This window comes from Tetrao urogallus (genome assembly GCF_951394365.1).
Source record: "Tetrao urogallus genome assembly, chromosome: 3".
In the NCBI taxonomy this organism is placed as follows: Eukaryota; Metazoa; Chordata; class Aves; order Galliformes; family Phasianidae; genus Tetrao; species Tetrao urogallus.
This window is the reverse complement of record NC_136815.1, coordinates 61,986,950-62,013,514: the sequence shown is the minus strand read 5'-3', so window position 1 is coordinate 62,013,514 and position 26,565 is coordinate 61,986,950. Positions and strand designations below refer to the sequence as shown.

General features: G+C 39.6%; 1 protein-coding gene across 1 annotated transcript; it reads right to left on the bottom strand.

Moving 5' to 3' along the window:
• Window positions 1-1,103: 1,103 nt before the first annotated feature.
• CLPTM1L (CLPTM1 like) lies at window positions 1,104-26,381 on the bottom strand (the record flags this gene model as incomplete). Its single annotated transcript, XM_079533643.1, has 17 exons — window positions 1,104-1,188; window positions 1,954-2,069; window positions 5,721-5,765; window positions 5,850-5,905; window positions 6,181-6,215; window positions 7,744-7,826; window positions 8,735-8,785; window positions 10,358-10,423; window positions 11,489-11,592; window positions 14,050-14,134; window positions 15,878-15,972; window positions 17,541-17,658; window positions 20,220-20,298; window positions 22,168-22,310; window positions 23,523-23,712; window positions 25,915-26,015; window positions 26,217-26,381. The coding sequence occupies 17 exons, from the start codon at window positions 26,379-26,381 to the stop codon at window positions 1,104-1,106; spliced, it is 1,617 nt and encodes a 538-aa protein (XP_079389769.1).
• Window positions 26,382-26,565: the final 184 nt, after the last annotated feature.

The window sequence follows — 26,565 nt, the reverse complement described above, 5'->3', positions numbered from 1 at the left end:
AGGGTTACTCTGTAGTTATTGACCAAAGGAAAAGCAGAACTACAAACTAGAATTCTGCCTTCTGGATATTTCTGTTTAAATTATTTCAAAGTAAGATGCTTATTCTTCACCAGGCTGGTTTTCTTCCCTTTTTCCGGGAAGTGCTCGGTATATAAGTGAGCAAAGCCATTCCACCTGAATGATGTGTTTAATCACATAAATACAATGGGGGTAGGAGAAACAGGAGAAGGATCAAGGAATTATTAAATTTGAAACACCAGGGAATTGGCCCTTTATGTCACTCAGATACCACATTACGAAGAATTAAGATGTTTTAAGAGAGCTTCCTAGCACACAACAGTGATTTGCATTACATGAATACCTACTATGGCAACAAAAAAGGTTTGTCAACAATGCAGAAAGATTTATATGAACTTGGATACATATTAAAAGAAATCATGTTACAGCTGTTTCACACCTTCATTCCATTTAAGACAACTGATACCCTCTGTCAATGTTGTTGGCTAAGAAAATGGCTAGAATTTGAATTTTAACACCACCATCTGTCTCATTTGTTGCCAACAGATTTGAAGCTCCGAACTTCCTATGTCCACATATAAATTTAATACTAACTTCTATAATTCCCATGATTTCTGTTATCAGACTAGGACGATTTGTAATTAGCATACAGTTGGATAATTACACATTTTCTTTTTGAAAGCCTCCAGTTTGGCAGTAATGCTTGACTGCTGTAACACACTGGTTAGTTTTTTGACTTTTCACAGTGGCATGGCACCGCTCTTCCACTTACTGAGTTGCCTTAAAAACACAGATCTGGATATTAATTACAGTGCTCTGGACACTTAAGGTTTCCACTGAAGAGGAGCTTAAATGCAGGAAGATTATTTAATGACATCTGTCAGACTGTGGACCTTGTGAGGACACACGAGGATCTTGAAATAGAAGGATATCAAAACTAGATTTTTGGCAATATAGAAGATGTATAGTCCATGTAGTTCTGTCATAAGCTCTAAAAATACTCTTATTAAATAAGTTTTTCTTCCTTAAGACCAGATAATACACGTAATCAGTAGAAGTCCAGGGTCAGAATCTTTAATTATTAATTATTCCCTATGAGCTTTTTTTTTTGGCTTTTCTTCATAGGATTCTCCATATTCATTCACTCTGCTCTTATCCACAGGATAAAGCCTGGCAGGGAAAAAATAAAATAAAACTTGTTACCCACAAGTTACTTGTCTGCTGTCTGAAGGACATTTAATCAGTTCTCTACTATTCAATTTTAAAACAGAATTCCTTTCTCATCATATTTTCAGTTTCCATTTTTGGCCTAAAAATATGACAGACTTAAAAATTAGCTACAGAAACACCAAATACTAAGACTTATCAAATTGTATTGTAACAGGGGGGGGACTCTTGAGAGACATTTTATCATTAAGAGACAGATTCAAAACCAGGGCGCAGCCCCTCTCAGAAGCTGTTGAGTTTTTAATTTCTAGAAAAAAAACTCACCTTGCAAGGAGACCTACTTTACTACTCTTAGTGTGAGCATATAAACCTAAAACTGAAATCTGCATTTACCATTTTTGGTATAACATAAACTTGGCTTAAAATTATTGTTTCTTTAGAGAAATATTTGTCCTCGGGAACTTTATCTTAGACTAGATAGTTGGAAAAAAATCTTCACTGTGATGGAACAGGTTGCCCAGTGAGGTTGTGGATGCTCCCTCCTTGGAATCCATCAAGGCCAGGCTGGATAAGGCTTTGAGCACGCTGGTTCCTGCATATAGCAGCAGGGTTGGAACTGGATGATCTTAAATGTCCCTTCCAACCCAAACCATTCTGTGATTCTATGATTTAATGACTACAGCATATAGCCTTTCCAGATTGCTTTGTAGTTCTTACGCCAATCTGAAGTGCTGTAAAAACTCTTAGGAATACTGAAGAAAGGCATACCATCTTTGGTAGAGATAGACCAGGAACACAACATCATCTCGAAAGCATGCCAGTCTATGAGATGTTGGCATAGTGATAATAAAAGCAAATATATCATCAATAAACGTGTTGAATGCCTACAAATAAAAGAACAGAACACTTCAGTTAGCTGTCAAGAAACAAAATCAGACAAAACGAAGCAAGGAATTAATACAAAGCAATAGGAAACAGGCTTACCAGTGTTGTTCAGCAGATACACAGACTATTTCTTTTTTATAAAAACATTTAATGCTGAAAAACCACTGCAAACTTTGAAGTGCTTTTTTTAAATGAAGATCATACTGTTTACTGAATTACAGTTAAATTAAAAAGGATATAGGTCTCAACACAAACTGGTAATGTGCTCTTGCAGCTCAGAAGGCCAACCGTATCCTGGGATGCATTAAGAGAAATGTGATCAGCAGGTCAAGGGAAGTGATTCTGCTTCTCTGCTCTGCTCCCATGAGACCCCACCTGGAGTACTGTGTCCAGTTCTGGGGACCCCAACACAAGAAGGACATGGAGCTACTGGAGCGGGTCCAGAGGAGGGCCATGAAGATGATCAGGGGGCTGGAGCACCTTCCCTACGATTAAAGGCTGAAAGAGCTGGAGCTGTTTAGCCTGGAGAAAGCCCCATGGGGACCTCACAGTGACATTCCAGTATCTGAACAGCATCTAGAGGAAAGCTGGGGAGGGACCTTTTATGAAGGCATGTAATGACAGGACAAGCAACATGGCTTTAAACTGGCAGACTAGGTATTAGGAAGAAATTCTTTACTGTGATGGCGGTGAGACACTGTAGTAACAGGCTGCCCAGTGAGGCTGTGGATGCCCTCTCCCTGGAAGCATTGAAGGCCAGGTTGGACGAGGCTTTGAGCAACCTGTCCTAGAGGGAGGTGTCCCTGCCTATAGCAGCAGGATTGGAACTAGATGGTCTTTAAGGTCCCTTCCAACCCAAACCATGCCACGATACTGTTTGAGGTAAATGAGAGTACTTTTGTATGAGAGGAAAAACACGTGTTCAACTTCAGCAAAATTTTTAAAAGAAACTGACAAAAAAATGTATTCAAACACTTTACTCAAATGATTTAAGATTTACAAAATGTCATAGTTCACTTTCATTTTCTGTGGGTAAATTGAAACTTTTGTAAGAACTTACTCATTTACTGCTCTTAAGAACATTAACTTGGCAGCCCTGGGGAGATTTTAAAACATTTTCAGTGCTTTCCTGGAAGCAAACATCCATCCCTTATCTGAGATGCAATTTTCTACACCATTTCTGCTCAGCTAGACATACTCTAGGCTGTTTCTGAAGCAATTATGAAATATTTATCACTTTCATCAGTGACAAAATTTAAATTAACAGACATTTGCTGGGAAAGCAACGCAGAGAGGCTTGAACACGCAAAGATGACATTATTTCAAGAGAGAAGGTAAAGGAAGTGAAGAGCAGGGCAACTCCTCTGCATCTGTTTCTGGTCTATAGAGAAGACTAGTCAATTCTTCACAGTATACCAGCTTTAGTACTCATAAGATGGTGCAATAAGCTCACTAAAAACATCCAGAAAACCAATTCAGCAAAGAATATTCACTACTGGGCTAGCAAACAATCCCCTTACAATGGCTTCTCCTTTCATTATCAGAAAGCTGTTATTCTGGCTTCACAGTGCATGAATCCATGTCATAAGAAGGGAAAAAAAGACTTGCTCTTGAAAATTAAACTACTGTTGGTATTATGAAACAAAGCACGAGAAGAACACTGAGGTGTTGGACAGGAAGAAGTTCTTATTAGTTCCAACAGGAAAGCTCCTTCTGGCGAGTCAAAACTAATCCATCAATCCAAAGTGTTCAAAGAATATGTATGGCACTTCTCAAGCCTGTGCAAAGATCAGTCAAGGAAAAAAAAACCACCAAAACTTGGCTAGTTAGAAAACGAGGCCTTTCCAAGTTAACTCCCAAGTGAGTGATCCTATGATGATGAAAGGAAGAAAAAGTTTCATCCTCCCATGGGCATTTAGGCAGTCCTCAAAAATAATGGAAACTGAATACATCAAGGCAACTCATACAATAGTATTTAGTCTAGCTAGTTTTCTTTTGGGATTACTTCATTTGAAGGTATGCCTCATGAAAGTATAAAATGTAAAACTACAGAAAGCAAAAATTTAGGAATGTTTGCATTTTTGCCAAAGTCATCCTTAGCAAAAAAAAAAAAAAAAAAAAAAAAAGTTTAAGTTTTAAAGGAAAAAAGTGCTCTCTTATTTCCAAAAAAAACCAAAATGAAACAATAACAGAAGAGACTTCAGACTATTTTTTTTGCAGGAGCACAGAAGAGAGCAAGCAACTTTAAATACCCACTAGGAAATAGCCCAAGAAGTTGAACATAGCTGAAAACACTCTTTTCTACGTATAGCCACGCTTCACTGTGGTAGTTTCTGGCATCTCTTAACAGCAGCCCCATAAATGCTCTTTAAGAAAAGGCATTTCAGAAGCAAAATTCTGCTATGAAGGTTACCTTCAATACTGCCCTTGCATCCTGCTGTCCTTCAATTGCTGATATCTCTTTGCAGTTATAAATTTTGCCAAAATTGTGAAATTCCTTCTCCGCGCCTTTTATTTCTCTCTATTAAAAACATTCTGATTTACCTACTATGGGTTTGAAAAATTAGGACCTTATTTTTATTTTTGGACTGATTACTGTATTGAAAACTATTTAGTTACTATGCCGTTATTATCTATACTCCAATCTGTTTCTCCCAGATGGCTCAATACTCCTTCAACACATAAAATATCAGAAATCTGGGCTGTTGCTGTGGGCTCACAGATATGGAAAAGTTATAACAGGCATTCTGTTTTAAGACTTCATTTCTTTTATCACACACTATCTTTTCAGAACTGAACAGAGTATCTTGAGCAGCTTTTAATACTTCCTTTTGAAGCACTTAAGTTCAGGAGAATTGAAATACACTGGCCCAAAGGGCAAATAAAGCAGACTTGGAAACTCAATAGCGGGTGCTGCTTGTCCTCCCTGTCAATGCAAGGAATATACCTGGGCACAGACATCTGGATGGATGAGTACAATATCAACCCCTCAGACACACAGGAGGTGCTTGTGGGCGTGTAGGTATCAAAGTGTCAGTAAGCTGACTTATTTATTTTTAATAAACTCGCTTCCCCTGCCCCAAGGCCTCACGTTGCGCCTTGCCACAGTGCTGCATCATTTCCTACAGATTGGGTAGTGGGGACAACGCACCACAGCCTAGCACACATTTGTCACTGCACTTTCCCAGAAGCTGGGAATTACCACACAAGCAGAAAACAATCTGTACTTTACTTCTGTCTCTGGTATCTCCCACAACTTGCTAAAATGTGGCCTCTCAGTGCTCTTATAATATTGAGAATTATACTTTGTTAATGTAATCTCTTTTTTGCTTTATTGAAGTATTAAATTGAACATTAGATCATTTGCAAGCCCAACATTTGTACATACCTAAGACAGGTGACAGTAAAAAAGCGACATTACCCACACCCTAATTTGGATGAGATTCTCTTTATAGGAAAGTCGTTATGAGAAATGGATTTATTTTTTCCTTGAAGAATGATTGCAAACAAATTTGGTTTTACAGGCAGTTTAGTTCTTGAAACAAAAAGAAAAGCACTCACAGCCTTAAGCTACATAATACTTAGTTGTTTTTCTCAGAAAATTGTTTTCAAAATGACAGAACCAGTCTTTAAATTAAAGCTTTACTTACTTTGTATGTGAAAGCCTTCCAGGGTAAGTGTGCAACAGATTTCATCTAGGATGAAAAGAATGTATCATTTGTATTAAAGCCTGGAAGAAGACACTACAGCAGTTGCCTTTTATTGCTTTTCAGTCTCACCTTGTAATTTACAAACAGCTGGGGCAGCATAAACAGGAAACCAAAAGCATACACTCCTGAAGATAAAATACAGAAAACTTAACAGACAAAGGCAGAATAGAAGTATCCTTTCACAATTAGAGAATTACAGATTTTCCTAATGAGAAAATACATTTAATTCTTCTGTTTCAATTTTAGTTGATTCTTCTCCCTTTCTTACTGCAATAATTCTGGAACCTATGTTCAGGTTATTGTTCCATGCAGATGCAGGTAATATTGGTGATTTTTTATTTTTGAGTCTTTGTCTCCAATGGAAGAAGCATGAATAATAGAAAAATAAGAAGGGACTCACCGTTGACAAAGCTGTTAATCAGCCAGGAGTACCAGCTATAAACAAACAAGACAATCCAGTTACTTTCTCACCTCAACTAAAAACGTGTGCCTGCCATACAACACCTACACAGCAAGACTCTGACAACTCTGAGAAGTGGATCTGTTGAGAACTGCTTTATACACAAACCGAACACCTTACACCTCCCTTGGAGTAGAAGGGCTCCAGAGATGCTGCTGACCATTACGCAGCTGATGCTTCACATCCAGTAATTCTGGAGAGCTTTATTAAGTACTCGTATACCTTTGGAGATTGTTCTAAGATTTCTGCACCCCACCCGGCAATGCTGCACACTGAGTCCTGTCAGTATTTCTAACACTGTCTTCTCAATGTTAAGGAGGCACTTGACAAGGCACTGTAAGAAGTTCACAGATTACAGACCACAAATACTGTTCGATGCAAACCCCTAAAAGTAAGCACTTATAAAAGATAATGAGAAAACACAAGAAATCTACACTTTTCTCTCCTTAAATCTAACAATCCCTCCCTACATACGTTCAATGGAGCAAACCCTTAGCTCCAGCATTAGTAACGTTACAGATGGCTTAGATGGTACAAATTCCATACTTCTGCATGTAATAGTAGATAACAGAGAGCTGTTCTATCTGCTGCAGGAAGAGAGTGAGTGCCAGAATTTTTATATGCCATATATTTGTTAACTCATGAGACAAGAACCTTCTGAAGAAGCTATTTTCTAATAGCAGAGAAATGGCCCTAAGTTTTGGTACAAGAGTTACAGAACACGTAGACAGCAACAGAAGATTCTTCTCCTGTTATTTTAAGGCTATACTTGTTCTCCTCCACATCCCTTCTGGGCCTAGAAACTATGAGAACAGCCTACACAGCCATCACCAAGCATGTGTTTGCAGATTTTTTTCCTAGAGCAAAGTCCCACAGCTATCTAACTTGTCTGCTTTTCTCAGTCAAAAATGAACTAGCTGTACTGTTTTCAGGGAAGGCTGACTGGAGTTTCACCTTTTCCTGAAATACAGACCCTTCAGCTCTTGTTGATGTCTCACAGTAAGTCTGTGGTTTGAGGGAGTACAGGCTCCTTTCTTAAAAACACTTCTGCTTGTTTGTCATCCTACCTGCCACATTTCTCAAGGGAGAAATCCCTTGGTCAAAGCAAATAATCTGAGGACAGTTTTTGCTTCTTTTGATTACTGAACTCAACCACAGTAACCTCTTATCTCTCCCTGTCATCTTATCTGCTCTCTGAACATCAAAGAGAAGCTTTCTTCCTCCTCTTGTGATTGACAGCTTAATCTTGTATGCAAGTTATTGAATACTACAGAAATATCAGATTACTTGTGAAAAAACACAGCTTGAAATAAGCCGTAGCTTACAGGGTGTTAAAAAATGGCTACACTTTCCAGCCTTAAATTCCATACAAGTCTACACTTCCTAGCTTCTAAGTCACACAAACAGAACTGATTTCTATATCCCATCAACTCCAATTAATCAATACAGAAAAAATGGGGGATGTTTCAACCTTTTATAAGATCCTTTATAGATTGACAGTACCTTTTGTATTTGACATTCAGCAAGGAGTAAGCTGCACCTCCAATACACAGTGGATAGAGTAAATATGACAAGTATTTCATAGCCTGAAGGACAAAGAAAATAGTTTATTAGTTCACATTTTATATACAGCAGACTTTTCATGGCATCATCTCAAAGATAGCCACATCTTTTTTTTCCTGAACATCTTTTCCTATTTCTAAATGTCTACTATTATTTCCAGAATGCTTCAGTTCAAGAGATCCTGAAAATTCCAGTGCACAGTTGAGACCACCAAAAACCTCAGTACATAAGCAGTGTGGGCCAGTTTGAGAGCTGCTCTCCACTTAACACCACCATTGCTACCTATGATCAATCATTCTACTGGCATGAGTAACAAGTACAAATACTGATTTTTGTAAGGAATACACACGAAGAGTAACTTTTCTTCAGATATGTTGCTTGCCATTCTGCTTCTCAAAAAATGTTTCAACCAGATTCCAGCTTCAAACACAGAAGTAATTCAAGATTTCTGGCCTGTTACGGATGTACTGATATCTGCACGTGACCCATAGATTAATGTCATAACTTCTAAATCTTTCCATTAAAGAAAGCAGATGGTGTTCCTTAAATCTGATGAGATTTATCTGAGGCCTGATGAGCTTTACAGTCACAAGAGGACAAGTTTCTGGAAAGGTGCTTTCAATCACTCATGACTTGTTGGTGCAGACATATTAATTGCTAGACAAAATTTTGTGACTAGTTTCATCTAGTTTGACATCCTTAGTACAGATGACATTTTCTTCAAACACTGTAATCCAGCTAACAAAGAACTCTTTTGCTATTTCTTTTCATAAATCATTAGAATGAATCTTCACTATGTGATCATTTGCATGATGACGATCCCCTTAACAAGTACGAGAAGATGAAAAATACACTTGTAGGAATAAAACCAGCAAAAGAGCAGACCACATTTATAGACTTCATCGATCAGAAGTCAAGGATTCCCTCTTACCTGGGTATCATATTCCTCAGTTTTCTTTTCAGAATCGTTGGATGCGCCAAACTGCAATACATATAAAATATATAATCAAGACAGAACTGGAAGAAAAAGGCTGACTCCCTAAATAGAGAATGAAACTGCAAGCTCACTTGCTTATACAGTCAGCAAGGTAACAGTTCAAAGACCTTATCAGTTCTTGTGTACAACAGTCATACAGGTATCCTGCTCAGTCTGCTGCACAGCAGCAGGGTAACCAAAAGGTTTAATGTCTTCCTTCATATTTTACACTCAACATCCAGGACTTTTTTGCTTAGGAAATACAGCTGAAACAGTTCACAAAGCAAAAGCAGAGTCAGCATGACACAGCATCTGGCAGTTAGAGGAAGTGATTATGAAAACAATGACCATTTCACATGAAGGCATCACTTACGGATCACCCTCAATTCCATGTCTGTCTATTCGTTCACTAAAAATTTTCTCAAGATAAAAGGCTAAATTCTTCTATAATTAGTGGTAGCATTATTTTTAAAGCAGCATTTTCGTAAGAATTACAAATGGTCCAACAATTCTACTGTTGGAAATACTGTTCAGCAGCCTCTAGGCAAAAGATCAACGTTTGGCAAGTGACAAGACAATTTGCAAAGTGCAACTACCGTGCAAATACTGCCACTTTAACAGAAAAATATGTGATGAACTGGATTTTCTTTTCCGCAAGTTGTTGTTTTGAGCATGTGGATGTTTTTAAATGTCAATATGAGTACTAATCAATTTCTGCTTCCAGACCAAAATAAGATTACTCTTAACAAGACAGACAGGCAATTCAACCAGCTGTGTTCCTGTAGTCTTACAAAAATGTCAAAGTCGCATTAAAAGAAACACATTTCTTCAAACGTTGTTAAAGGAACAAAGCCACAATCTTCTTAAGTAAAGACTTCCAACAGAACAAAAGCCCATCCAGTTCATCCTATGAAGTAAACAATATTAAATAACTGTTTCTCACCAACAAAAGGAACTATTTAAATGTAGGCTATCCTTTAATCAAAGGTGTCTTTTCCCCAAATTTCACCAGACAATGAAAGATTTGAAAGAGACTACATTCATGTCAAAAAAATGGAAATATTACCTGCATTTATTTTAACCCCTGCTGACACTGCAAGGCCTGGTCTTACAGTTCTTACCCAGAGGACCTATAAAACACTTGTCTTTTTCCCAGAGCATGACACAACTACCATTAGTTCTACAATAGAGAAGTTATACCTATGGCTTCATGAAAAATTCAGTTCCTTAGTTTAAATCAAAATGCCAGTTAAGTTTAAATTAAAATGCCAGTTAAGTAAAGTTACCTACTTTTCAACACAGTAGGCAAGAGCACAGTCCACCTGCTAAGATTCAGCACGTATGGGGAATTCTGAGGCTTCTCACATCATAAATACATACAAATTGCTGCTGCCTCTACAGAATTGATCAAAGAAATTCTTACATTTGAACCTATTTATTCTGCTATTTCATTTCAGTTATCCATAAGAGAAGATCTTCACATCACAGAAAACCACAAGTCACAGTATCCTGCAGTTACTGTTAAGAAGGTAAAAAGCTCAAGAGTGCAAACCACTGAAGTGTTGATGTCTATTGTACCTGAATTTTGGGTCGTATGCCTTGCCACTTGATTGTCATTTTCAAAGCCTTCTTCACTTTCCAGAGCTGTTATTAACGAAAACAAAATTTGCACATAAAGAATTACCCACAGGAATTTTTAATGCAAGGTTCAGATGATCAGAATCAAGATCCTCGAATATCTATTTTAAGCACTCACTGCATAAAGTTGTAATAGTCTGACTTCAACATACTGTTGAATGCTGATACAAACTAAATGGTGTGTTCCTTGACAAGCACAACACTGAGAAACTGTACTACTAAGTCCCCATATCAGTTGAGGTACTGTAAGTGAAGTAACAGAGTCCTTTCAGGACATCTGCACTGCAGTGCCTCCATGGAGTCAGCTGCTCAGAGCCACTGTGAACCTCAGAGCTCCAGCAGCCACCTGTTAAGCAAGTTTTTACATAGCACCACTGTTCAAAGTTTTCACAAAAGCTTAATTAGTTTTATACATGAAGGTAAAATCTTAAGGATCACACTGTGACTTTGCATTCATATCTGCAACAACAACAGACGTGTAGTCAAAAATTCCACATGGGAATCCCAAATTTATTTTTATATACTGAGAAATCATTAGATCTGCAAACAACACTAGGTAGAGAGATTCTTCCTTCCTATTAGGGCTGATTTTGTGCTTCACTGCACCTAAGCGAGCTCTTAAGGAGTACCTGCAGCCCATTGGCCTGGTGAGCAGTCATCAGTCCCTCCCTCCTTCCCCAAGCACCTCAGTCACAGCCAGGGAGAAAACTGCAGCCCTGAGGGCAGTGTGTGATGGGCCACAGCCAGCTCTTTGCCAAACGTGTCTGTGAAAGTTTGCTGACGTGGTCATACATGCCTGCTCACTACTGATGCGTATCAGTGATGTGACAGGAAGGAGGCTCAGCACAGCTCTGTGCTTGGCTTCCACAATATGTGCTGACACATCCCAGAGAACACCTATACTCCCAGTTCAGTTATTTAATAAAGGGACACAGCAGTGCTTTTCCAGTAAGACCCTCTTCTACAATAAGCCACAAAATACTCTGCTAAGCAATACTGGAAAACTCCAGACACAGATGACAGATGTTGCAGAGAATACTGCTACCTGGTTCTAGAGCTTTACCAACTCACCTCAATCACAGCACCAACGCCTGCTGGGATCAGTACCAGTAAACTCGTTTGTTCATCCAAAAGGAAAAGAAATATTACAACAGTACTAAAGCACCGCCAAAGCACTAGATGGAAAAAAAAACAAACCACAGAAGGCTTATTAATATTTACATAAACAGCTCAGATGAAGGAAGACTGTTGGCTCATTTATTTAATTCTGTCCTAAGCTGTTTAAGCATGAACTATACACATCTTGATAGATCAAACAGTCCTAGAAACAGCCAGTGATCTATAGACCCCACAACAACCTCATGGAGCAGCTGGCTGCCCATGGTTTGGATGGGTGCACGCTCTGCTGGGTGAAACACTGGCTGGATGGCCGGGCCCTAAGAGTTGTGGTCAATAGAGTTAAATCCAGTTGGCAGCCGGTCACCAAGCGGTGTCCCCCAGGGTTTGGTACTGGGGCTGCTTCTATTTAACATCTTTTTTAATGATCTCGATGAGGGGATTGAGTGCACCCTCAGGAAGTTTGCGGACGACACCAAGTTGGGAGGGAGTGTGGATCTGATAGAGGGGAGAAAGGCACTACAGAGGGACCTGGATAGATGGGCCAAGGTAAACTGTATGAGCTTCAATAGGGCCAGGTGTCGGGTCCTGCATTTTGGTCACAAGAATCCCAGGCAAGCCTACAGGCTTGGGGAGGAGTGGCTGGAAAGCTGCCTGATGGAAAGGGACCTTGGGGTACTGATAGACAGTCAGCTGAATATGAGCCAGCAGCGAGCCCAGATGGCCAAGAAGGCCAATGTCATCCTGGCTTGTATCAGTGATGAGCAGGACTAGGGAAGTCATCCTGCCCCTGTACTCAGCGCTGTTGAGGCCTCACCTCGAGCGCTGTGTTCAGTTTTGGGCACCTCAGTACAGAATGGTGCTGGAGCAGGTCTGAAGAAGGGCAACAAGGCTGGCGAAGAGCTTGGAGAAAATGCCCTATGAGGAGATACTAAAGGAACTGGGGCTGTTTAGTCTGGGGAAAAGGAAGCTGAGAGGAGACCTTACTGCTCTCTTCCAGTATCTGAAAGGTGCTTACAGCAAGAGCGGGGTTGGTCTCTTCTCACTGGTGACAGGATGAGGGGAAATGGCCTCAAGTTGTGCCAGGGTAAGTTTGGGGTGGATATCAGGAAAACCTCCTTTACAGAAAGGGTTGTTAAGCACTGGAATAGGTTCCTCAGGAAGGTGGTTGAGCCACCATCCCTGGATGTGTTCAAAAACCTTTTCGGCGTGGTGCTCAGGGACATGATTTAGTGGGGGGTCGTTAGAGTTAGGGTAGCATGGTTAGGTTGTGGTTGGACCTGATGATCTTTAAGGTCTTTTCCAACCTGAACAATTCTATGACACAGACAGTCAGAATAAAAAGACAACTAAGGAAAAAAACCTTTTAAATGAAATCTTCATCACGCAAGATGGAAGGAAAACCAACAATTCAACACTATATTAGTATTATGAACTAAGTTCCTGACATTTGAAAGGCTGTGAGGTAATGACAGTTCTTGAACCTCATAAAACTGATTTCATGCTTATGCAAAATACTATGCAAATAGTAAGAACTACATTTTAGGTTTATTTCTCAGATTTTGCAACATCCTGAATGCATCTAAACGTCTATCAAGCAAGTCTCTGATTAGACTAAGCAGGGACAGAAAAGGGGAAGAGTTACAGCACACTCAGACACCAACAATCACGCTGTGCCTTTTCAGGGTAATTGCCTGTCACACTTTTCCCTTAGGAAAAGAAAGAGATACAAACAGAAAGGTAACTAAGGTTTAATAAAGGGACAATAGAACCATGAGTTAGTTACTGGAGAATGAAAACTGGTATTTCGATAGTAAGATTAGAAAATCCTTTGTAACTCAGTCTTTCCAGTTTGTCTTAACTATTTAACTAGCAATTAAAACTTAAAGTGAAAATTCTCTGTGCCACTTTGGATTTTTATTGACATTTTTGTCTGCAAATACCAAATGTAGTGTAAGTTTTGCCTTATAAAAAGTACTCTAGGAAGACAATAAGCAGATTCTCCGCATAAAAATCATGCTGCTGTTTATCCCGATTTTGAATGCCTTATTTTTTCTTTGTATTGATACTGCTGACATGCTTTCATCAGTCTGCAAACACGACACCATTAGGGATAATCTCAGAGGCCAGATAGCTTCAGGTTTTCCAGTTCTGTTTATAATCACAATGGATAATCTATTAGAAAAGCAGCCAGTAATTATTAATGCCATAAGCAAGGCTGAGGAGCATTAAATCTCAAGTGTCTGTGGCTGCATGCTACCTTCATCTGCTCTGGGAAGCCTTGACGTGATGTCACACCACTTTTTCTCTCACCCTTCCTACATCCTATTCAACCCCCAATTCAACCCCCATCATACCAGCAAAGTTAGAACCAGCCTGCTAGCTATTTTGCTATGCAAAAAAACAACTAGTTTTGCCATCCTGGATAAATCTACAAAGTTTCAATTTAGAGTAAGAATAAAAGCACACAGTATATATTATACAGCACACACATCACTTTGCATGCTGGGCCATACCTGCTTTTGTAGACATTCCAATCATGCTTCTCTTTTTCTTCCAAAAACTGATGTCATTTTTAAATGCAAGGAAATCAAAGAGAAGCTGCAAATAGCAAGAAGGACACTCATTTTCTTAGCACAGGCACTAATTAAAGACTGCAAGCTGAACAATTAAAAATGCATTAAGATCATCTGTGAACTAAAAATTAAAACAAATAAAAGCTAAAGAGAAAAAAAACGTTTTAAAAGCCCAGGCTCCAAATGCAGTGTGAAATAGCAGGAGGAACAGCAGGTACTGTTTCTACTCTAACACTGCACAATGCTGCATCCCATGAAGAAAGTTAGTGACCCAGTACAGGATAACGCATGGCAGAGGACAGAGAGCTGAATACCTGCAGGAATTGCTCAGCTCTTTGACAGATCAGGGAAAATCATGCTGAATTCAGTAAGCTCTTTGTACCAGACTGATAGCTGAGGCTTGGATAGCACCAAAGTTTCAACAAAATCCTACCATGCTGCAAATTAGGTTCTCTCTCTATTTCAGCAGTAAGGATTTTACATTAAGCCAGTAAGCAGTCAGGCCAGGTTGGATGGAGCTGTGGGCAGCCTGATCTAGTATCAAATCACAGAATCACAGAATTGTAGGGGTTGGAAGGGACCTCCAGAGATCATCGAGTCCAACCCCCCTGCCAAAGCAGGTTCCCTACAGCAGGTCACACAAGTAGGTGTCCAGGCAGGTCTTGAACATCTCCAGAGAAGGAGACTCCACGGCCTCCCTGGGCAGCCTGTTCCAGTGCTCCGTCACCCTCACCGTAAAGTTCTTGCACACATTTGTGCGGAAATATGGAGGTCAGTAGCCATGCATGCGGCAGAGGGGTTGGAGCTTGACGATCCTTGAGGTCCCTCCCAACCCAAGCCATTCTATGATGATTCTACGATTTGGCCTAAACTGTAGGGATTTTTTAGCATTAAATTTATGAATAACAAACATTTTCTTCACTGTTTTTAGTACCTTTACTCAGTACATCTTTCAGTCTTTTCCTCACACATTCACTGTCTTAAAAAATAAGAAGCACACATTCAAGAAATTCTTATAGTACACAAAAGAAAAAATACCAGAATATCTAACCCCAGCCTACTGACATCTTACTGTCTGATGAACAGAATGAAAAATTAAAGAGTGATATGGTTGAGAAATCTATGACTTTCAAACCCAATTAATTTTATGTAATGCAAGTGTAAAAGAAACATAACATGCTCAACAAGTTCTCTCTCCCAGAAGACAGGAATTGTATTGCACCTAACTGTAGACATCAAAGATGTTCAAAGTAGAACAATGAGATCTAAAAGCACTGTCCACCAAAACAAAGATTTACATTTATACCATGTCACACCCAATACTGATGGAGAGAAACAGAACAAGAAATAACTATGCCTAGAACTACAAGCTCTGCAATTTACATCTTTCAAGGCTGATCTGGATTTCTGCAGGGGTTAGTAGCCAGAGACTCAAACTCTATCAGTTTGAGTCTACGTAATACCCTACTGGTATTACTACTGCTGTAGCTATGCCACTGCAGTGATAGCCTTGGGACAACTCAACTTAGCAGAAAGCCTGAGCCAATGTTGACAGGTAATTAATTCTTGGATCTCTACTTGAACTCCAACTTAAAAAAAAGTAATAATAACTTTAAAGGTTTTATATTTCGGTCAAGATTATTATTTAAGACCTAGTTACTGTTTCCAAGAACAGTTCTCTCTAAATAAAAGAGCTGAAGTGCAAACATCTCCCCCCCTTTTTTCATTATATTCTATAATACCTGAAATCCAAAGTTATTCCACTTACATGGAATGCTGCTACAAAGAAGGTCAAAGCCAGAAAGTACAGGTTAGTGTCAACAAAAATTCCCTTCACTTCATCTGCATCCTTTTCTGAAAATCCTAAGAGAAAGAAGTAGTAGACAGTTAACTGCTGTTATGCTAGAGACTCCTTTGAAAGGCTTATTTCACCATCATATATTTAGGTAAGGAAATATAAACCCAAAACAAGATGGTAGCTTTATTGGTAAAACCTGAATCTACACATTTTTTGGCTAGTTATTAAGCTAGCCTTAAACAGAGCCCATCAGTTACAAGCAGACAGATGTGCCTTTAATATTGCACAACTACAGAGCATAAGCTGAACAACTGAGACACGAATGGCAAGACGCAGGAGGTCATTCTGGCACAAGTAGGAAGAATAAGGATTCTTCAACTCTGCCTCTGAACTCTTACAATCTAAACAAGAAAAGCAAGTTTCACAGTACAAACGAAAAACAAGAAAAGGAGTACACTGTGGAAGGCAACAAAGGTCAGCGAGAAACATAACAATACAAGTAGCATCAGATCTTTTGATGGCCCTCGCAGAATTAACTCGGAAGCTTGTCCTTGATAAAGGAGAAAGAAAAAGCATCCTCCAAAAACCACAAGCTGTAAGCCAAGAATGTATTCTCCACTGACTTTTGAAATCAGAAAAGGAGGAATGCTTTCTACTTTTTTATATACTGGACAACCATTATTTCAAAGAGAGCTGTCTGTGATAAATATGGTTGCCAGAATGAAGGACTGCATTTGGCAAATGACAGCTACAGCTTTGAACTTCTTCAGTCAGCATAAAGATACCTTCTTGATGAAGCAGTCTCAGGCCCCATGATTAAAGTCTAAACTTCTCAGAAAAACTGAGCACTCTCAGCAGTTCTCATAATATGGATCATCAAATCCTTTGGCAAATAAGTGCCATTCTGCCTCATTTCACAAACTGAGACTAACATGATCTGGAAACTGGCTGTTCAAAGTTGTAACAAAGTTAGATCCTCGCAAGCTACAGAGCTTGTCTATAAATTTAGACTTTCGTACAGTCCAGAAAAAGCAGGACTTAGACACACAGAGCATGCTAATGTTCAAGCTTCTAAATCATATTTGGCTTTCACTTCTCAGTTTCTCTGTATTGCCCTATAAATTCATAACTGAAGTACTTGACCTGAGTCAAAGTAAGAGGCAAGTCAGTTCTGAAGTAGCAGTAGCAGTTTAATCAGAACCACGATTTTTTCCTGATTCTCAGCTCAAACCCAATGTCTTTCTGCTACGCTTGCCTGTGTTTAGCCGTGGGTATACGGTTTAGTGACCAGCTACACACAGCTTGTATAAGAACTGATCTACCTTCTCACTCCATGGATGACAGAGGAAAACTGATCAAAATGCTCTCAATTGTAGCCACTTACTTTTGCAATAGGACTATCCAAACAACATTGAAAGTTGTTTCACTTCTGTCCTCCATTCCTGTATCACGTGTCAACATTTTGTTTCCACCCTGCCTTATTACAGTAAAGCAACGTTAAGATTTATAGCACCAAGTCTTTTTATGAGTTATCCAGAAAACAGTGCCTCCTTTGTACTTGAAGGAAAGAAGACTGTTGCTTTTTTCTTGTTTATTTGGTTTTCACCTAGAGTCATTAAAAATAAGAACATACCAAACTGCTGGAGGGAGTACACAGCATCCTGCATGTGGATCCAAAATCGTAGTTTTCCAAGAGAGATTTTGTCATATGACACTGTAAGAGGTAGCTCTGTCGTTGAACGATTTATGACCTGCATTTCAAAACAGAAACAGCTTCTTTTTTAACAGAAGAATTGCACCAATCACATTCACTTTTTTGAAACTAAAGAAACATTATACCATATTATGATTTAATCACATAATTTTAAGTCTGATGTCTTAAAGGTTTGAAATCTTTGTGAGTGGCTTTTTTATTTTGGTTTGGTTTTATGTGTTTGTTTTGTTTTGTTTTCCCCAAGAAATGCTAAATGATCAGTTTGTTTTGTTCAAGTTCTTACAGAAACCTCATTGTTACTGTATACAAAAGCCCTTGAGAAGTTTACATGAAGTTCCCTCTGCTGGTCTCAGTTGAAGTGAAAACAGTGTGTTTAAAGAAATTTTCCATTCTGACACTTCTTCTATGAAAGTAGACAAGAAGGTTATGCTAAGCTACACGACACTCACACATACAAAAATCATATTCTGAAGGACATAGCCAGACCTTTACTAAACTGAGGATGTTTTTGAGATAAATGAAGGCAATGGTGGCAAAGCAAGATGCTGCTGCTTTTTCTGAAAGGTGAAAACAGCACAGCTAAAGCTAAGTAAGAGACTCTACCTGTAAAGCATAGCATATGAGGTGCTGCAAATAAGTTCAGTTTAATTCTCCGGTCTCATCAGCATTTCAATTATGAGAGATATGTAGGGCCTCCTAAAGACCCTTTTTCTTTTTGAAAAAAGTCTTACATTGCCATAGCTCTTTCTCCATGACAACCAACTGTCTCTCAAAAAGGTCTAAAACAAAATAAAATTGTCCTTAGAAATACTAGAATTCTCCACAGCTGTTTAGGCACAAGTTCAGGCAACATGTTTTAAATTTTCAGGGAGAGCTTAAAGGCTACAGCCAGGCAGGCCTTCTGAGTGCCAGTGGTTTAAGACCTATTAATCTCAGCTTCTTCTTACTCCTCAATCATAATCCCCATCTCAGAACTGTTACTCTACACTTTCTACAGTAATACTTAACTCCCACTTATCAGAGGTGAAGGGGTTTCTTCTGATCCTAATGTTGCAGAAAATGCTTTTAGGGTCCCCACATACCAAGGTCAGATGTGGGTTGAGAATTATGTTGGCTCTCCCATCCACTCTTTCCTCCAGTAGTCTCACTGCCCTCTCAAGGCTTTTCAAAGAGAGCAGTAGAAGACATGTACGCAAGGGAGAGAAAGGAAAGCTGGGAGAGGTTTTACAAATCCAGCAGAGATTTGCAAGGGATATCCAAACAGGATGAAAATCAATGGGTTAGAGCTGAAGGCAGAGGATGCTAGAAAGATTCTATTGAATGCTGTATATTGATCCTCCAGGCTTCTCCTTTTAAAGGGATGTCTATAATCTCTCCGTTCTCATTCCAGCTTCTTATTAAAGTTTACATCAACATTTCTGGGAGAAAAGGAAAAGAATTTTTACCTGTTCAAGACAGATAGGAAACAAAAATTTTGCAAATACGTGGGCAAGTAACATGCAGCAAGCACCATCTGGAGTAACAGACAAAACACTACTAAAGAGTAAGGAATGATGCAGAGAGAAAATCAGACTGCCACAAAGATAAAGACAGAATTTCCTGAACACTAAAATCAAATTAAACAGCAGATCAGTAGGATGAACTCTTTCTTAATGAACAACTAGAAGTCTACAAGTACTAACTCAGTTTAGTGATCTCAATCACTTTAAGGCAGCACATTGCAATTGCACTTACTGTGATATAGGTGACAACTGTGGCCATGTTATTAACATGAGAATGCTGAGGTTGTTTGTAAACAGGGTACACAACCAGTTAGAAGCTCATATGAACATACCAACCTTAACAATGAGCTGTGTTAAGAAACTCAAAACAAAGGACAGTGACTGCTGATAAAGACATTACAAGTGTACCTAAAGAAATACTGGACAGAATTACCTGCTACCAAGATTTGTAACTGAAATACTCTGGGGTTTATTTTCTCAAATAAGCCTGCAACAGGCATCCTTAAATAATATTCTCCCAACATTCAGCAGAAAAATTCTTTGTCTAAGCTAAACTTCATGATTTGGAATGAGAATCTAGAAGGCCTATGGAAAGCTTTCATCTACCAAGACTCCTACCTAGAAGATGCTGAATATTACATTATTGTTTAACAAGCAGTAGCTGGTCTCTTATCTCCACGTTACTCCAGTACCATCAACATTCAGTATGCTCATTTTTCTAGAAGAAAAATAGAAGCACTCTGGGACACAAACACAACTTCATCAACCAGCTTAGGGGAGTCATGTGGTTGCTCTCACCACAGCTGATGCTGCAGTTTTCCCCTCATCCTTCCAAAAGGCAGCAACAACGGAACCCAACCATCTTTTGGCAGAATGGAAGAAAGTGTCTGGCAAATACTTCTGCAAGGATGGGGAGATTCAAAACCCAAATTCAGACTCTGCAGCTGACCATTAAGTCAAACAACAGTCATTGGTAGAATCCTTTAGTCACTTTGTAATAGATTTTCATTACAGTAAAAAACTTATGAAGAAAATTTTAATTACAACAATATTTAAGATTACTATTAAATGTAATTAAAGGCATTCTATTACTCACCATCAAATCTTTCACTCTGTTGCTTAGCTGATCAATAAATAATATTGGAAGGTAATGCACTGTCTTCCCCAACTGAACCCTAGGATGTTTAAACATGGATTTTATAACTGTGGTGACCTAAAAAACTTTTCTATTCAAGTTAGCACTCAATCAGCATTTTCAGATCTACCCATACAGGTATTTTCCACCATCTTTCCAAGCACATTAGTCTCCAGCACACACCAAGAAGCAACTGCTAGCCTGGTCTCCCATTGAGAGAAGTCCGTAAAAGCAGTATGCATTCCAGTTTATTCTTTTCAGTTTATTTTTACTTTTTTGTAGAAAGAATAAGCAAAAAAGAATGAAAGAGAAATTGAATCAGCTGTGATGATGTGAAGCCGTCACATGAACAAGGATAAAGGAACTTTAAAAGTCTGTCAAAAGAGAAACGTGCTGACCGTATATTTGTGTCCTTTGTCTCAAGTATTCCTCTCCTACTGCAACAACTCTCCAGCATCTCCCCAACCCCTCTACACCCTCGGTGACATCTACCAGATCAGTGACAGCAGATGCTCTACTCAGCATGGGACTAAGTAGAGTAATGGCTGGCTGGTATGCACCTTAAAAGGCTGGATACTATCAGCAGGATTGCACAAGGAGCATTAAATCTCTCTCTTCCTGAACAGAAGCACTTGCTGGGGTTGCTTTATCATCTCTCAAATCTGCACAAAGCTAGTAGTAGTTTAACATCCTTTGAGGTCTCTATAAAATTAACCAGTAGAAAACTGCTTTGTCAGTAACTCAGAGAACTGTCTGGCCTAGTGCCCCAAAAGGGACAAATTCCTGAAGTCCTTCATTAGGGAGGCAGTTGTTACATACACTGTGATGTACTCAGAGTGGAAGTCACATAACTGAACTTTTTAAAGCCTGAAAATAGAATTTTAGCAGTTCATAAAGAAGTCTCTACCCATGTTGATAAAAGCTGTGTTCTAAATACTCAAGAGTAACAATAATACGAAGTATTAACTTCAGCGTCAGAAACAGATTCTCTAAATGAAGAAAGTTCAATTTCTACAAAATAAATACAATTAAAGCTACTGCTAGTAGAATTGAAGCAGGCTATTTCATTTCCAAACTATTTCCTGTATCATACAACAATAAATCAACACTGACTTATATCTAGACATGACCAGAAAAGATTCATTAACTCCTTCCTGTTTTGGGTCTGCCTTATGACTTGCTTGGTTTATCTATTCTGGTTGGGAAGCTATTTCAGAATCCCAGTGTCTGCTGACTAAAGCAACTCCTTCTGGATTTAAGAGGATACTTGTGGAGAAAGGCATCAGCATACGGCAGCACCAGCCAACACAGCACTGTTGATATGGTTAACACTGGAAGCAATTTAAGCGAGCTGCGAGCAGAGCTACTGCCCATCTAAAAGCTCACTTTTTAGTATTTTCTTGAAAAAAGTGACATAATGTATGAAAAAACACTGACAAAATAGAATAAAGCAAGCCATAGAGAGGAGAAAAAAAAGATAGGATGCAGATCAGCTGTGCTACTTAAGCACTCACTGTTTACACAGCTAATCTGCATGTGAAGGATAACTGTAAAGGTCAAGAGACAAATGCTTTAGTGACCAGAAGTATTTCAGATTTGAGAACAAGAGGGTACGAAGCCTGCTACAGCATTTTACTTTTATCTCTGTAGTTCTGTTTTGTGTTACCATGGTAACACCCATACAAAAAGATATTTTAAACCCTTAACTCCCTAGGATCAAGATATTACCAATAAGCTTTTCAAGTACATAGTATCTCACTGTTGTCACTGCTGAAATGCAGGCATTAAAGAGTGCCTATTCTTGTCTCTTCAGCTCAAATTTAAGCAAAAAATACTGAAAGATAATTTTCACAGAAATGTGAATTAAATTTATATTAACAATCCCAGCAAAATTAAGTCATTAACTTACATTTTCATGTAACGGTGAACATCAGCAGGGAGGGATGATCCATCAAACACAAAATCTTCCACCATGACGTTCAAGGTTAACCTTGATCTCCAGTGAGAAACAGGCTCATCTAGAGCACTGGTCTGTCTTTCTGCTTCAATCTGCTTTAAAAATACAATAAACAATAAACATACATACTTACTGCTTAACCATGCAGAATTCTGAACAGGATAATACTCTAAAGCACAGACAACTATGGAGTTGTAAGCTGTATCACAAAATAGATGTTAAGAAACTTGATTTTAACCACACCAAGTATTTTGCTTAACTACGACAGAATGATTGTAAAGATCCACCAGAATTTGACACTGAAAAACTTCAGTGCTCATTCACAACCCAGTTCACTGAGAGTGAATATCCCTCCAATTTATTTTAATGCCATGGGCATCTGCATGTATTGAAAACAGTCACTCAAACGTGAAGATAGCACAGTATTCAGATGTTACTTCCAAACAGACAAAAGGATGCTCAACTACACTCATCTTGGGGAGTAAAGAGATCAGATCACTTGGTTTGAACTTCTGAGCCTCCAAATACTGTATAAAGCTGTGCTGAAGCAGGCTAAGACTTGAGCTTTCAGATCTCCAGGGCATTCTACTTGCTTTTCCTGGGATGAACACCACCTACTGTGACTCTTTAATGCTGGACTCTAGCTTCATTTCCTTTTCTATTTTATTCTAATAGGGTTTAGGAACAGGACTAATAGCTACCTCTGTATTTCTGATTCCAAAGGATTCTCTCACTCCTCTTAAATATGAGGTACAACACTGTAAGTATTTCAGTACATAACACCATTTTTTTCCCTCTGATGAGTAATTATAGTAGTATCCCTTAGCAAATACTGTCTTATTCTCTTGAAATGAAAGAACATCTTATGAGAACATCCTACAGGAAAACAAGCAGTACATTTTGGTCACTCAGCAATGTCAAAGTTAAGTACGTATCGCTATTTTGCAAAAGCAAATTACTTCACAGGAATCTGATTCACTATCCAAAGCAGCAGAATTTTGTTACAGAAGAATACACTATTTCTACCAAAAGCAATGAACCCTTAAAAATTAATATTAACTAGGGAAATATTTTAATAGCAGCCAGTGTAACAGTGGGCTCTACATTTGCTGGGCTAAATGGCCTACCTTTAGTGTATGAGAGGACATATGAGAAGAATGGGGGGAGGTTGTTTGCCCCTTTTTTTTTTTTAAACATCCCCACCATTTATAGATGCAAGCATAGCAGATGCTAACACTGTAAGTGTCTACAAAAGAAATGCATTTTCTTTCCCCACTTGTCCTCCTACAGGTGCAAAATCCACCTACCTGTGTGGTTGACTCTCCAGTGAGCAAATTAATCTCTTCTGGTTTAGGGACCATGTACGTGGTCAGAGGGCTCACTATATGCACCTGCTTACCATCATGCCAAGGCAAAACGCCCGCATGATGAAGAAAGATATATGCATATAATGTGCCATTATTTCGAGTTTTCTTTGGTACAGAGACATTCACTGTCCTAAAATACAAAATAAGGACATTATGAGATGAGACGTTGAAATATTAAGTCGTTACAGATAGGGATCACTGAAAATGTTACAATATTCTGAAAGGAAGCAAGACAATGCACACCTCATTAACATGCCCTAAAGAGCCACAGCTGGATGGGATCAATTCATATACTCCAGTATGTTATCACAGTGCCTGCTTTACTGTGTTTTACTATTACCTCAAGCCACATTGATCTTTGTCCAGCATGCCCCTCCTTACCCTAGACAACAGGCCCACATTATCAGTATCGATGTTTTCCCCTGCCACTATGTTGTATTGTCAAAATTACGCTAGGATTTGTAGAGAAAAACCTTCCAGGTGCTGAGTGCGTTCAGAGATTGTAGGCATGATTTTAAAAAAAATCAGTAAAAAACCAAAGCCAAACACTTTACCTTCTCAGCTACAGCGTGTTGAACACAGAGCTGTGTGGAGCCTCAAGCACCATCAGTTCACTCTCCTTGTGTTTGCCAAGGAAGCATCCTTACCACTTTGCTTTTTTCCCCTCTGGATGCTTTCACTGGTACAGCAAGACCACGTTAGTAAAACAGTTCTATTTTAAAATCTGCCATAGATTAATATGACCTAAATCACAGAAGTTCATATTTTTTTATTATTAAAAAGGCAGAATGACAAAGAGCTGAAGCAAATCTTTGTCAAGAGAGTGAAAAACAAAACCACCGCTTTAAATAACAAAATTGAAGCAGCAAATATAAAGCACAAAAACAGTTCTAATCATTATATACGTCTCTTAACAATACAAGAGTGCACTCAAAAATTTATCTAAGGACAAGATCTTAGTGCTAACATCACTTCAGAAGATCTTGAAACCCTGAAGCACCAGAAAAGTTTTGCTTCTATTATTACTAGCACTGAAACAGTTATACAGAAGCTTGTTTTTATAGCACAAGGAAAGATAACACTGTATGACTTCCAGGTTCCATTCAGAGTCCAAAAGCACAGCTGTTCAGAAAAAAAATCACGTAGCTGATAGACTATGTACATGTTATAAAGTCCCGAGCATTTCCAGGTACACTGACATAGGATTTTCACAATGAGAAGCCATTTTTACTACCAGTACTATCAGTTTGCTACTGCAAAACATTTGTTTACGTAGCTAAAAACAGTACAGTGATGTAAATTTAATGTTGAAATGATACAGCACAACTAGTAAAGTATTTAGAGTGGGATCTGAAAATTGCAGACAATTCAGTACAGTGTCTGAGGTCTGTAAAATCTATATGAGAGAAACAAGCACTTCTGTATTTGCTAGCAAAGCTTTGTTTAGAGAGGATTTCTTTCTTGCGACCGTGAGGTGTTCAATATGGAGCTTCTGGAGTGGGTCCAGAGGAGGGCCTATGATGATCAAAGGGCTGCAGCACCTCTGCTATGAAGACAGACTGAGAGATCTGAAGCTGTTTAGCCCAGAGAAGCAGAGACCTGCTACTGACCTTCCAATACTTAAAGGAAGCTTACATAAAGGAAGAATGGTTTTAAACTGAAAGAGGGAAGACTTAGATTAGATGTCAAGGGGAAATTTTTTACTGAGGGGGTGCTGAAGTACAGGAACAGGTTGCCCAGAGAAGCTGTGGAGCCCCATCCCTAGAGCTACTCAAGGCCAGGTTGGATGCGGCTCTGGGCAGCCTGAGCTGGTGTTGGGGGCAGCCCTGCCCACAGCACAGGGTTGGAACTGGATGATCTTTGAGGTCTCTTTCAACCCAAGCCATTGTATGATGAATGTAATAAACCTAACAGTCCTCTTATTGACGCTACGTGAACTCAGTGTACCAAACCTGCAAGGCAGGACTGTGATGTCATTCACGAAACATCTTAGGAACTTCTAATTAAGGAAAAAAATATACTTTAAAATACCTTTTTTTTTTTCTTTTAACCTATAGCAGCACCTAGTCCTCAGCTCCAAAGCTGATGTTCAATTCACATCTTCCCTGCCTCAGCACTGCTTCTATAGTTTGCACTTTATGAATACAAGTGCAGACCAAACAGACCATAGAGTATGCAAGAATAGCTTCAACCCAAAACCAAAGAATACAAGAAGAACTCTATTCTTCCAAGACTGCCATCATGAACAGTCAGCCCACTTATTTCATACGCATTCTCATACACGTTATTCAGGCTACAAATGCAAAAAACAGGTCACGCTTCTAAGACTTACCTTTCAAATTTTGACTCAATATCAAAATCCTCCACGTTCAAAACCAGATCTATATTACTCTCAGCACCGATGTTTGACCGCGTGGTAGTATAAACACTCAGCTGAAACGGCAAAGACAGCAAAGGCGAATGACGGCACAGAAGCATCAGCTCACCCACCGGCACTCTCAGCGCGGCGATCCGTAGTAACGCAATCCCACTACTTCTCCGAGCGTCCGAGCACTGCCGGAGCGCTCCTCACCTCCGGCTCGCCCCTGACACCGCATCGCTCGGCTTGGGGCCCGGCCCTGTCCCGCCGCTCACCTGCAGCTTGGGCCGCCGCGCCAGGTAGGGCCAGACGCAGGCGGCCGTGCCGCCCTCCAGACAAGGCCGCGTGTAGACGATGCCGTACATGACCCAGCACGTGTGCGCCACGTACACGGCGAACACCCCCACCGCCAGACTGGTGAACGAGCTGCGGCTCAGCATGACGGCCACCCCCACGGCCGCTGCCGCCCGCGCATCCCCCCCTCTCCGCTCAGAGCTTCCCCGCCCGGCTCGCCGTCACTTCCGGCGGAAGCGGCCGCTGCACTTCCGGTCGCGCCCCGTCGCCTAGCAACTGAAGTGGGGTGGGGCTGGAAGCGTTGTGATTCTAGGAGCCGTGAGGGGCGGT